Consider the following 13,006-nt stretch of genomic DNA (forward strand, 5'->3'; position numbering starts at 1 on the left):
TCCACATACAGTAAAACTGACAAATGACACCTGGATAATCAGACCAAAGTTATAGCATGCAATGACTTTGGAACAACTAAGTAGATCAACAAGCAACCGATACTTACCTTTTAAAGCAACCTTGCACCCAGGGTCTTCAAAGCAGGTATTTATTTTTGAATTCAAGGTTTGCAGGCAAGTTTTTGAGGCATAAAGACCTTGGGGCAAATTCACTAACCACCGAAAATTCGCCAGCGATGGCTTTGCGCACATCGCAACACTTCTCCAGGCGAAAATTTGACTGGACAACGCTAATTCACGAAATTACGCTGAAATTACGCTCAGCAGTTCTAAGTTACGCTAGCGTTGGCTAATTAGCATACGGCGTGCAGTTAAAGTACAATGGCCGTGTATGCTGCAGCAAATACATTACACTACACAAGCCCAGGGAACCTTAATAAAATTATATAAAGTTGTTATATTGCCCTACACATGTGCCCACAGTATAGTTTAGGTGCCATATGTTAGCAAATGTAGGGGGGGAAGGAGGGTACCCCCCCAAAAAATGTACGATCTTTTTCAGTCTATCACCCTTTAAATAGGCAAAAACACCAGTGTTTTTTGGGACTTAGAAAAATTTTCAACTTTTTTTTGCACTGGTCTGAGGTGGCGAAGGCAAGTCTGGCGATAGAGGTAACGGTCAGTAAAATCAAAAACTTCGCCTGGCGTAAGAGTGCGAAGTTGCACCAGAGCCTTGGCAAAATTACGCCATTGAAATTAAGCCAGCTACCGTTAGTAAATCTGCGAAGTGCCAAAATGACGTCACGCTGGCTAATTTTCGCCAGCGTTAGCCACTTTGCCATTTAGTAAATTTCCCCCCATGTACACTACCATGCATAGCTCTCTGCAGGCTGCCAGTCCACGTGGGTCCTGCCAAATAACCAATCACAGCCCTTACTTTAGCTTTTCTCATGTTTGTGTTGCTTGCTCCCCAACTTATTTTCATTTTAATGTGGCTTACCCCTGCTCTAGGTACCTGGCCTAACCACAAAACATCCCTCTCCTTGTATCACTAATTAATAATCTAGCCTTTTCACATGTTATGTAGCATAACGATTTCCATCCATGACTCAGACAGGACCATTTGCAGTGTATACAGTTCACATAGTTGGATAAAGGACTCCTACCCTTACACTCTCCTTTTTTTCCTTTCTTCTGCTACTTTAGTCTTACTTACCATTTCCCTTTTTTCCCCCCTTTTCCTCTTCTTACCACCCCCTTTGTCCCTCCCTTATATTTCCACTTCCCCTATATATCCAATCATATGACCCCTAAAGTTGGAGAGCAACAAAAATATGCAAAAAGTACCTGAAGGTGCCAATTATGGGCTGTTGGGGGCATTTGGTAGCTCCTATATGGACTGGCAGCCTACAGGAGACTCTGTTTGGCAGTGCACATGATTTCAAGCAACTAAAACTTGTCTCCAAGCCTGGAATTCAAAAATAAGCACCTGCTTTAAGGCCACTGGGAGCAACATCCAAGGGGTTGATGAGCAACATGTTACTCACGAGCTACTGGTTGGGGATCACTGTCCAAAAAGGAGCTTATGTATACAAGCTTGACAATCTTGTGCTGCTACAACATCTCATATTAGTAACACTAGCCCTTACACAGGCTGGCTGAAATGGAGGAAAGTTTAGAAATATGTATGCCCCACTTAAACGTTATGATGGTGACCTAGAGAAGCAATCCTGTTAATACTGCATTGTAAGTACAACAAATGTGCTTAATTAGAAGACATTTCTCATCTAAAAAAGGTTTCCTACACTGGAAAACCAGCATTGTAGAAAGAGGTAACTCATTTATTATGCTAATAGTAGGTTATAAGATTACAACAGGGAGGAACAAGCAACAGCTTAAGATGTTAGGTGGTAAAATAAAAAAAGAATAGAGAAGATTAAAAGCAAGGATGTTAAATTATAGTATTAAATTATAGGCTTTCCATAGACACTTTGTAATTAATGGGCTGAGGAAGGCTTGCAGTGTATCTCAGTGGCAGTTACACTGTTTAAATGACAGCCTGATAAAGCTGCGCAAGTAAAAAAAAAGTCATGTGAAAAGAAAAAGAAAGATCAGGTTACTATGAGACTCTCCCCTGTCTTTTTCTTACAATAGACTTCTTAGTAATCATAAGTCTCTTAAAGAAGAAAAAGGCTTTTATTTCTGCCGGCAGCAAACAGGTACAAAATAAAGGCAGTTTTTCTTTCCAAACAACAAAAATAGCTTTCAGCCGCAGTATCAGTGAAATAACAACAACAAAAAACACAGCAGAATTTCAGACCTTCCCCTGGGTAAACGTGTGTGTGCAGGCGCATAGGATCCATAACGTTGGGATCCCAGATCCACTCTGTGTGTCTCTCCCAATTAGAGCTGTTGAGAGACTGACCAGCCTTGGTTTTAAGGACTACTGATTAGTCACCTGAGGCTAATCAAACCCAGCTGGTCAGCCTGTAGCACCTCAATTTGCTACACCCCCTCAATGCGTATTCAGGCCAGTTTCAGGCCCCTCTTGATCCACATCGATACTTGTCTTGTGAAGGCCCTATAGCCACTTCCCTTTCCCAACTGTGCTTTAGGGTCCTTATAGAAATATGTCTTTATTAAGGTTTATTAAGGTTTATTTGTACAAGAAGACCCTCGGGACCCAACTTCTCCATCCTTCAGATCCAGTGCAATGGTAACAACCAATACTACACTATAAAAGCCAAGGGCTTATAGGGTGAAATAATTTGCCCTTTTATAAATAATAATTTTGCTCCACAACAGGAAAAATGCTTAACTTAATGTAAAACATGTTGGGATTAGTGATGGGCGAATAAATTCGCCAGGCGCAAATTTGCGGCGAATTTCCGTATTTTTCCTGCCGACAAATAGATATGCGAAACTGCTGCGAAAATTCGCCGGCGCGTCGGAAAAGTCGCTCATGTCAAAACCATCACACGTCAACATTATTCGGACACCCATTGACTTTAATGCCAGCGTCAAAATTGACGTGAGTGTCAAAATTCGCAAATTATTCGCTGTTTCGCAAATTTTGTGGGAAATTCGTGATTTTTCCAGCGAAGTGACATGGGACAAATTCGCCCATCACTAGTTGGGATTGGATGTATGGGCACTGGCTAGACATAGTCTTGACTTCATGGATTTTGTTTTATTGAGGTTGTTGAACATACAAACATGGCTCCATAAAAAAGGGAACACTGGTTCTGTACAATAGCGATCGTAGAGGGGGGCGGGCCCTGGTGCGTGACGCTCAGCCGGGCCCCGCCCCCTCCGAACGACCGCATTTGGCCGCATTTTCAGCGGCGAACGCACTGCCGGGGGGCCCTGAGGGGGTGCGGGCCCTGGCCCGCTCGCACCCCCTGCTCCCCTGGTAGTTCCGCCACTGGTTCTGTATCTGTAAATTTGTATGCGCACAGTTCTACAAGATGCACGTGCGCTATCCTCATGAAGACGTTGTCACGACCGGCACCCAATACCAGAACAAATGCCAAGCACCCTGGTCTTGGCTCGGCTTCACCAATAGTGTGACCACCATTGGGCTTCGGGAGGAGCCCTCAGCTTACTTGGGTGCCACCAGGACTTAACGAGGGGTACAATGTGAGATGTTCTGGCTGGCAAAGGGGCACGGCTGTTAGCAAAGTCTTTTTGGGCCAAAGGTCACGGTACAAAAGGATTAGGCAGAAGGATGGTCAGTCAGGCTGGGTCGAGGCAGGCGGATATCAGAATCGTCAGGCAGGCAAGGGTCAAACCGGGTTGTCAATCAAGGGGTTAAGCAGGAAGAGTTGTCGTAGGCAGGCAAGGGTCAGGATACAGAGTTCAGAGTAGTCAGGATACAGGCTGGGTCAAACACGGATAATCAAGATAACAGAATAACAGGATCAGACGCACTAGGCTCAGAAAACACTAGAAACAGTTCTATCACGGGCAACCATTGCTATGCTGGGCAGCTATTTATATGTTTGAAATTCGCGCCTTTGCGCGTTGGCGTCACTACGCCAGCGCGCCTGTGCCTTTAAATAGGAAGGAGGCGCGGCACGCGCGTCCTAGAGAGCCGGCGCCAGCGCGATGGTGCGGCGGGCGACCCCGCCGCACAGGTATTGTTACAGACGTATGCAGACTCACCTCTTATTTTACTTACTGATCCGAAGAGGCTGCAGTCACACATCCATGCTGCCCACATATCCTGTTGCAATCTCCCCCCTCATGGCTCATTCCTCATCCTTCCCTCCTCGGTCCTCAGCCGTCCCTCCTCAGCCCTCAGTACAAATGCTCTCCATCCTCAGCCCTCCCTCTTCAGCTCTCAGCCCTCCCGCCTCCGACCTCAGCTCCTAAGCCAGGCTGATGGTTGAGGAGGGAGGGCTGATGGCTGAGGATGGAGAGCGTTTGTACTGAGGACCGAGGAGGGAGGGCTGAAGGCTGATCCCTGAGGAGGGAGGGATGAGGAGGAAGAGTTGACGGCTGAAGGCTGAGTAGGGAGGACCGAAGACCCAGGACGGAGGTGCGACTGCAGCCTTTCAGGATGGGTGAGAGAAAAAGCAGGCAATACTGCATTCCTCTACCTTAGGAGATCACATGCAGAAGAGCAAATTCCCCTGTGGATGTCCTAAAATGCTTTCCATATACATTATTCTGTTCTTGAGTTTCTCAGAAAAGCACTGTTTATGCCAATCTGCTGGTATGAGCTATGGCAAAAGTAAGTCAAGTATAGTTAGTGTAATTCTATCCATTTCCCTGCAGGTAATGCTGGCAGAGAGGCGTGGGTCAGATGAACTTTATGCCATTAAGATCCTGAAGAAAGATGTCATTATCCAGGAAGATGACGTGGAGTGCACCATGGTGGAGAAGAGAGTCCTGGCCTTGTCTGATCGGCCTCACTTTCTCACACAGCTCCATTCTACATTTCAGACTGTGGTATGAATTATCTAGCATTTCCTATTCCTTGTTTTATTTCGGTCACGTGCTGTACTGTTCCAAACAACTGGTTGGTTAATATTAGCAACTATCCTTGTGCAGTTAAGCATATATTTACTGTATATAAATGTGTATATAATTAATTCAATATAATTAACTTTGGCCATGCACACAAGTGGTAAGGGGCAGCAAAATAGTAAGGTGAGATTGAGAAGAGAGATGACAGATGTATGGGGAATGGATGTGAAAAGATGGTGTTTCTGAGGTGTGGAGAAGATGTACAGGGAGATGAGGAAGTGTACTGAGGATTAGAGGAATAACAGGCTTTGAACAGGATTTTTTTATGCTATCCATTACTTAAAGGAGAACTAAAACCTTATTAAAGAAGTAGCTAGAAATGTTGTTCACATCAACACCAAAGAATTGGACGGCACTCCGATCAAAAGGAAAGCAGGTTTATTGCATACTCCTGCAGGGATCCTATGCATTTCAGGAATCAATCCCATAATCATCGGCATACATCCTAGCCATACAGACAGGTTATATACAAGATGTAGATAGCGACCAATATTTGGCTCAACATTGTAATACATTTAAAACTCACATGCTTTATTCATCACAATAAAAAAATGAATGAAATCTTGTACATTATGTTTTGTGCTTCTGTACCAGCCCAAGGCAACCACAGCCCTATAGCAGTAAAGTATCTGTGTCTCCAAAGATGCCCCAGTAGCTCCCCATCTTCTTTTCTGCTGATTCACTGCACATGCTCTGTGCTGCTGTCACTTACTGAGCTTAGGGACCCACTCACAATATACAGTACACATAGAATAGAAATGTCACAATATAAGGCTGATTAGTAATTAATACAGATAATTACTACATGGCAGCACAGAAACCAGTGCAATTAGCATCAGAATTTAATAATCAGCAAACCTGTAGCATCATCTTATATTACAGAACAATCTCATTTTCTGCTGGATAATTAGTGACGAGCCCTAAGCTTAGCTTCTCAACAGCCAATCAGAGCCCACTGAGCATGTGAGTGTCACAGACACTTTCCAAGATGGTGACCCCCTGTGACAAGTTTGAAGTCCTGGATCATTGCTGCTATTGACAAGCTGAAACTTTAGCCTCGTGCAATAAGTTTACTATATAAAATATGCCATTTTTAACAATATTCTTTATTAGGGTTTAGTTCTCTTTTAACAGGTAGCCAATATAAGGATTTTTTACCAGGAGATGAACAGTTTTCCTCTTAGGAGAGAGCAGGGGGATTCTAATTGCAGACGTAGGAAGCTAGGGTTGGAGGGTAGGGTTTTGCCACCCTAAGTACATTTATGTATTAGCTACAGAGGATTGTTTCAGCCTTTTATCATGATTTCATGTTACCGAGAAAGCTCCAAATTATGGAAAGACCATGCCCCATGGATCCAGTTTTAATCAAATAATTCAAAATGTTAATAACAATTTCCCTTTTCGCTGTAATAAATCAGTACCTTGTACGTGAGCCCAACTAAAATATGAATAACCCTTATCATACCTCCCAACATTTTCTGCAGGACAGTCACGATTTTGACAGTTCAGCCCACAGTCCTGGATTTTTATTTAAAAGTCCTTAGTTTCCGATGAATCTCCTGCACTGATACCAGAAAAAGATGCAGCGTTTCTGAAACTGAATTGAAATAAGAGGCTTTTTGGCAGAGAGCCCAGAACACTGAGCACCTGCACTTTGATACATTTGTAATAATTTATGATAAGCAAACAATTGTAACTATTTAAGTTAAGCAATTTTCATGGGAAGAGCTAAAAGGGCAATTTCAGCTTTATTAGCAAAACTGTAATAACACATATAACATGGCCCTAAAACTCCCAGAAATGTGTTTCATAACCTGCCGAATTTTGTAAAATGGGCAAGGTAAATCAGGGAGTGAGGCCATAAAGAAGTGTGTAAGCAAAAGACAGAACTCTGTCTGTTGATTGGCTCATGTGACCTAAAATATGTGGTTTGTTTGGTATGTTTGTGTGCACCGTGAATTGTATGATCCCAGGGGGCGGCCCTTATTTTTTTAAAATGGCAGTTTCTATTTATGATTACCAATGGCACATACTAGTAAAAAGTATAGTACAGGTATGGGACCTGTTATTCAGAATGCTCGGGACCTGGGGTTTTCCGGATAATGGATCTTTCCGTAATTTGGGTCTTCAGGCCTTAAGTCTACTAGAAATTCATTTAAACATTAAATAAACCCAATAGGCTGGTTTTGCTTCCAATAAGGATTAATTATTTCTTAGTTGGGATCAAGTACAAGCTACTGTTTTATTATTACAGAGAAAATGGAAATTATTTTTAAAAATTTGGATTATTTGGAGAAAATGGAGTCTATGGGAGACAACCATTCGGTAATTCGGATATTGGGTTTCCGGATAAGTGATCCTATACCTGTATTATGAAAATGGTTTATTTACATGCAGTAGGGTTTTACTTATGAGCTGTTTTATACAATATCTTGTTATAGATACTTACATTGTTTGAGGGGTATAGTTTTCCTTCAATGGTTAAGTTATTTTTTAGTAGATTTAGGGGGTTATTTACTAAACTCCGAATGCAAAAATCACGAAAAATTTGTGATTTTCTTTTTATAAAATTGGACTTTTTTTGGAATTTATTAAACCCCGAGGATGGAAAAGTCTGAATCAGAAAATCCGGGATCTCAGACCTGTTGGGGTTGCATATAAGTCAATGGGAGAAGTCCCAATGATTTTTTGATGTGTGCTTTTCGGCAAAAAAACATAAGAAATCTTTTTTGGGTAAAAATCTGAAAAAATCACGAAAATCGGATGAAAATCAGAAAAAAATGTGAAAATCTGATTTTTTCCCGCAAAGCAAATTTTCAGGAAAATTTCATTATAAATAAGCGTAAAAAAAGTAAAGTTTGTAGCAGAAAATGTTAAGATAAATTCGGACTTTGATAAATAACCCCCTTAAAGTATGGAGATTCAAATTACAGAAAGATCCCTTATTCAGGTCCCAAGTATTCCATATAATAGATCCCATAATGTAAAAATAAAGCAGACTAGGGTGATATAGAGAAACACCTATTTCTTTATTCTTTATTCACTTTGGTCCATCACATGATAGATAATTTGCATGAGGACATTTGTTGTTGCTTTTGTTCCAGGACCGTCTGTATTTTGTTATGGAGTATGTGAATGGTGGGGATCTCATGTATCATATCCAGCAGGTCGGCAAGTTTAAGGAACCTCATGCCATGTAAGTTCCCCTTGCTCCTCTTTCTCTGTGTGTTTGGTTGAAGGAGGTGTTTCCAAATGGCAGAGATCATGGAGGATGATTCTACTTTGTGCCTTTTCTAATGAGTGGTAGAATGTTTTTTTAATAAAATGGCAAATTATATATCCATGTTTTAACCCAGAGGCTTCCAGGCATCACCGCCTAGCCATTGAGGTCCATGGTAGGCCTTTAAGTGGACCTGTCACCCTAAGAAATAATTCAAAATCCTATTTTAGGAAGTCAAGCAAAACAAACTTCACTTACACCAGTGACCCCCAACCAGTAGCTTGTGAGTAACATTGAGAGAAAGCACTCAAGGCAGGTTTACTGCTAAGTGGTTTATTCACGACATGTTTCGGGCGTCCGCCCTTTATCAAGTGTAATGACATACAGAAGTGGGTAACAAACTTTAAATGGTATGGCAGGAAGTGAGGTCACAAAAGGGGTGTCGATTAACCCATTAACCAAAATTGGGTATAAGTGGTAACATTACAAAATAATTGCAAAATAATATAAAGTCCAATTATGGAAACAAAATATTCTCCTGTTACAAAACAATCACATAGTACAAGGAGAAATATTCAAGTGATGTACATTAAAAGTCCAGAGAACATTTATTATCGACCATAGTCCAATGTAAGCAATCATAATATGGAACTGCTCACTATAGGAGCCTACCAGCAAAAGCTTGATAATTCAAAATAAAGCTGAAGAAAAAGAAAGCCCGTTGTATCTTACCAATAGCCGTATAATTGTAAGTATATAGAATATAATTCTTGGGCTCAAATCTTTATCTGAAAGGAAAATAAATAGAGAATCAGTAATTGTGGACATAGCAACATTGTATATGTATTAGAGAAAACATTTCACACTCCAACTGTCATTTAAGCCTTTTGGCTGCATTGTATCCAATTTTTTAATCCAGTAAGCTTCTCGTTGTAACAGTTTCTGGTTGAGGTTGCCACCTCTTTGTGGAAGATTAACTACTTCCAAGACCATCCATTTTAGCTGTGACTGGTTGTGGGTTGCACTATTAAAGTGCCTAGACACCGTTGTATCAGAAGAGGCTCCTTTTTTGAAGTTCCGAATATTACCCTTGTGTTCCTTAATACGAGTCTTAACATCTCTTTTAGTTTGGCCTATATAGCATAAACCGCAGGGACATTTGAGTAAATAGATCACATGACTAGTATTACAAGTAGCAAAGTGTTTAAGTCTGATTGGTGTTCCCTGTGTCGGATGCCTCAAGGTTTCACCTTTAATGATAGAGGAACAGCAGATGCAGTTTAGGCAGGCATAGGTACCCACTTTTTGTTTTCCCAGGAATCTCTGATTGCCCTTAGCCATTGGAGGATTGACCTCTGAGGGGCACAATAAATCACGGAGGGACGAACCTTTTTTGTAACTAAAGACAGGTGGGTTTAACAGGACATTCTTAAAGGGATACTGTCATGGGAAAAAAAAATTTTTTCAAAATGAATCAGTTAATAGTGCTGCTCCAGCAGAATTCTGCACTGAAATCCATTTCTCAAAAGAGCAAACAGATTTTTTTATATTCAATTTTTAAATCTGACACGGGGCTAGACATTTTGTCAATTTCCCAGCTGCCCCATGTCATGTGACTTGTGCCTGCACTTCAGGAGAGTAATGCTTTTTGGCAGGCTGCTGTTTCTCCTTCTCAATGTAACTGAAGGAGTCTCAGTGGGACATGGGTTTTTACGATTGAGTGTTGTTCTTAGATCTACCAGGCAGCTGTTATCTTGTGTTAGGGAGCTGTTATCTGGTTACCTTCCCATTGTTCTTTTGTTTGGCTGCTGGGGGGAAAAGGGAGGGGGTGATAATCACTCCAACTTGCAGTACAGCAGTAAAGAGTGATTGAAGTTTATCAGAGCACAAGTCACATGACATGGGGCAGCTGGGAAATTGACAAAATGTCTAGCCCCATGTCAGATTTCAAAATTGAATATAAAAAAATCTGTTTGCTCTTTTGAGAAATGGATTTCAGTGCAGAATTCTGCTGGAGCAGCACTATTAACTGATTCATTTTGAAAAAAAAAATTTTTCCCATGACAGTATCCCTTTAAGTGTTTTATCCTGCTGCAATAAAGGCCAATATTTGTAAATAATACGTTCGATTTCTTTACTGTGGCCATTATATTGGCTGACAAAAGGAAAAACTGTCTTATTACTCTTTGGTTTGTAGGTGAGCAACTGTTCTCTGGGAAGTACACTTACTTCTGTTATACAGTTTTCTATATCCTTTGATTTGTAGCCTCTCTTAACAAATCTTTGTTTAAGTATGTCTGCCGCACCGTTAAAGTTTTTATTTTGCGAAGATATCCTTCGTGCCCTTATCAACTGGCCCTTGGGGATAGCCCTGATGACTTTAGGGGGGTGAAAGCTGGTAGCCAATAAAATATTGTTTTTTTCTGTACTCTTACGATAGAGAGTCGTACAGATATGGCCCTTTTCAATAGTTAAGGTAACGTCTAAGAAATTTAGAAGACGCCCTCCTGACTCACTGGTAAATTTAATGGTTGGATGTGCCCTATTCGCACTATTCACCATATCTTTAAACGCATCCTCAGAGCCTTTCCAAAGTACTAAGATGTCATCCACATACCTGTAATAACCCACCATATGTTGTAGATACGGTTCAGTAAGAAATAATAGTTTTTCAATCCTATGGACAAAGATATTAGCAAAGGAAGGAGCCACTGCAGCTCCCATTGACGTTCCCTGCCTCTGCCAATAGTACTCTCCAGAAAATCTAAAGTAATTCTTCTTTAGAACGATAGTCAGACAATCAATAAGAAAAAACAGCAAATGGTGAGAAATGCTAGTATCGAGTAGTGCTTCTTCCACATAGCGGATACCTTCATCCTGAGGTATGGAAGTATATAGACTTTGAATATCAATACTAAACAGTTTAACATTACTGTCTAACTCTCCTAAGTCTTTCAATTTGCATAACAGATCGGTCGTGTCTGTCAGGCAGGTGGGAATACATTTGACTAACGGCTGTAGAAAGTTATCAACAAACCTAGACAGTGGTTCAAGTACTGAATCCACTCCTGACACAATCGGTCTACCTGGAGGAATGGTGAGGGACTTGTGTATTTTAGGTAAAAGGTACAGGACAGGAATGCGTGGATATTCTTTGCACAAGTACTCTTTCACATATGGGGGAATGAGCCCATTATCAGCAGCCTGAGATACAAGTAATTCTATATCTTTTTTAATAAGGAGGGTCGGGTCATTAGCAATTTTTTCATAATGGCCAGGTATGTTCAATTGTCTGTAAGCTTCAGTCATATAGGCGTCTTTGTCCATAACTACAATTGCGCCCCCCTTGTCGGCTTTGCGTATTACAAGTGAGTCATTATTTTTCAATTTGTGGAGAGCTGACCTTTCATTATAAGTTAAATTGTTCTTGATAGGGGTGTTTCTATCCCAAACATTCTTAACTTCAAATGAAACAATTTTTTCAAAGGCAGACAGACAATCATTATCAATATCTGGTACAAAATTACTGGCATTTTTGAACCGTTTAAAGGTGTCAGTGGGCGCATTTATACTGGCAACATCATGTCCAAAATAAAGTTTCAATTTAATATTCCTTAGGAATCTTTGGAATTGAATGTCCCAGGAGGCATAGTCAGTATAATAAGTGGGTATAAACCCCAATCCCTTATTCAGCACCTGTAATTCAAAGTCATTTAAATTATATGAAGATAAGTTTATTACAAGGTTATTTACCTTGTTGGTTTCCGATTCCTCATGGGGTAGTCGTCCCTTGGATTTGGCATTCTGGGATTGTGCGCCTTGCTTATCGACGGCTGAGTAGTCGCTGGCCCTAAAAAACAGGAGGACGTAGCTGATTGACCAGAAGAACCGGAGCATTCTTCACTGCTGGATGTAGTTTCTCCTGGTGCTCTGAAGGGGCCGCGGCGGTGGTATCTCTGTTTTCTTCTATATGCGGGTGGATTATAGTTGCCTTCCGTTTGGGTTCTGTGGCCCTGTTGCGGCAATCCAGTAGGTCCGTGTCGGGGGTTCTGTGTGGTACGCTGGATCCTCCTCTCCTCTCGCCACGTGTATTCCCTGCCTTCAGCGTAGTCCCTAGTGTCGCGCTCAAACTTACGACACTTCCGGGTCAGGATACTTTCGCGGAGTTTCAGTAACAGCTGGTCCTGTTCGCGAAGAATGGAATCAGCTTGATCTTTTCCTTTTTCAGCGACAAGCTTCTCTTGGGTCCTAGCAACGGCTGTGTGGATCTCTTCAAGCTTCCCGGTGAGCGTCTCAACGGTAAGTAACATAACGGTGCGGCAGACATACTTAAACAAAGATTTGTTAAGAGAGGCTACAAATCAAAGGATATAGAAAACTGTATAACAGAAGTAAGTGTACTTCCCAGAGAACAGTTGCTCACCTACAAACCAAAGAGTAATAAGACAGTTTTTCCTTTTGTCAGCCAATATAATGGCCACAGTAAAGAAATCGAACGTATTATTTACAAATAGTGGCCTTTATTGCAGCAGGATAAAACACTTAAGAATGTCCTGTTAAACCCACCTGTCTTTAGTTACAAAAAAGGTTCGTCCCTCCGTGATTTATTGTGCCCCTCAGAGGTCAATCCTCCAATGGCTAAGGGCAATCAGAGATTCCTGGGAAAACAAAAAGTGGGTACCTATGCCTGCCTAAACTGCATCTGCTGTTCCTCTATCATTAAAGGTGAAACCTTGAGGCATCCGACACAGGGAA

General features: G+C 41.4%; 1 protein-coding gene across 2 annotated transcripts in view; it reads left to right on the top strand.

Annotated features, from left to right (window-relative positions):
* Nucleotides 1–13,006, top strand: part of LOC108697820 (protein kinase C gamma type) — a 165,773-nt gene that overhangs the window by 124,904 nt on the left and 27,863 nt on the right. For both annotated transcript variants that reach the window (XM_018228255.2, XM_018228258.2), the window contains 2 exons: nt 4,780–4,953; nt 8,136–8,227. In XM_018228255.2, coding sequence (XP_018083744.1) covers nt 4,780–4,953; nt 8,136–8,227 — 266 coding nt within the window. The remainder of the gene's footprint in view (nt 1–4,779; nt 4,954–8,135; nt 8,228–13,006) is intronic.

Source organism: Xenopus laevis, chromosome 7S (assembly GCF_017654675.1).
Source record: "Xenopus laevis strain J_2021 chromosome 7S, Xenopus_laevis_v10.1, whole genome shotgun sequence".
NCBI classification, from domain to species: Eukaryota; Metazoa; Chordata; class Amphibia; order Anura; family Pipidae; genus Xenopus; species Xenopus laevis.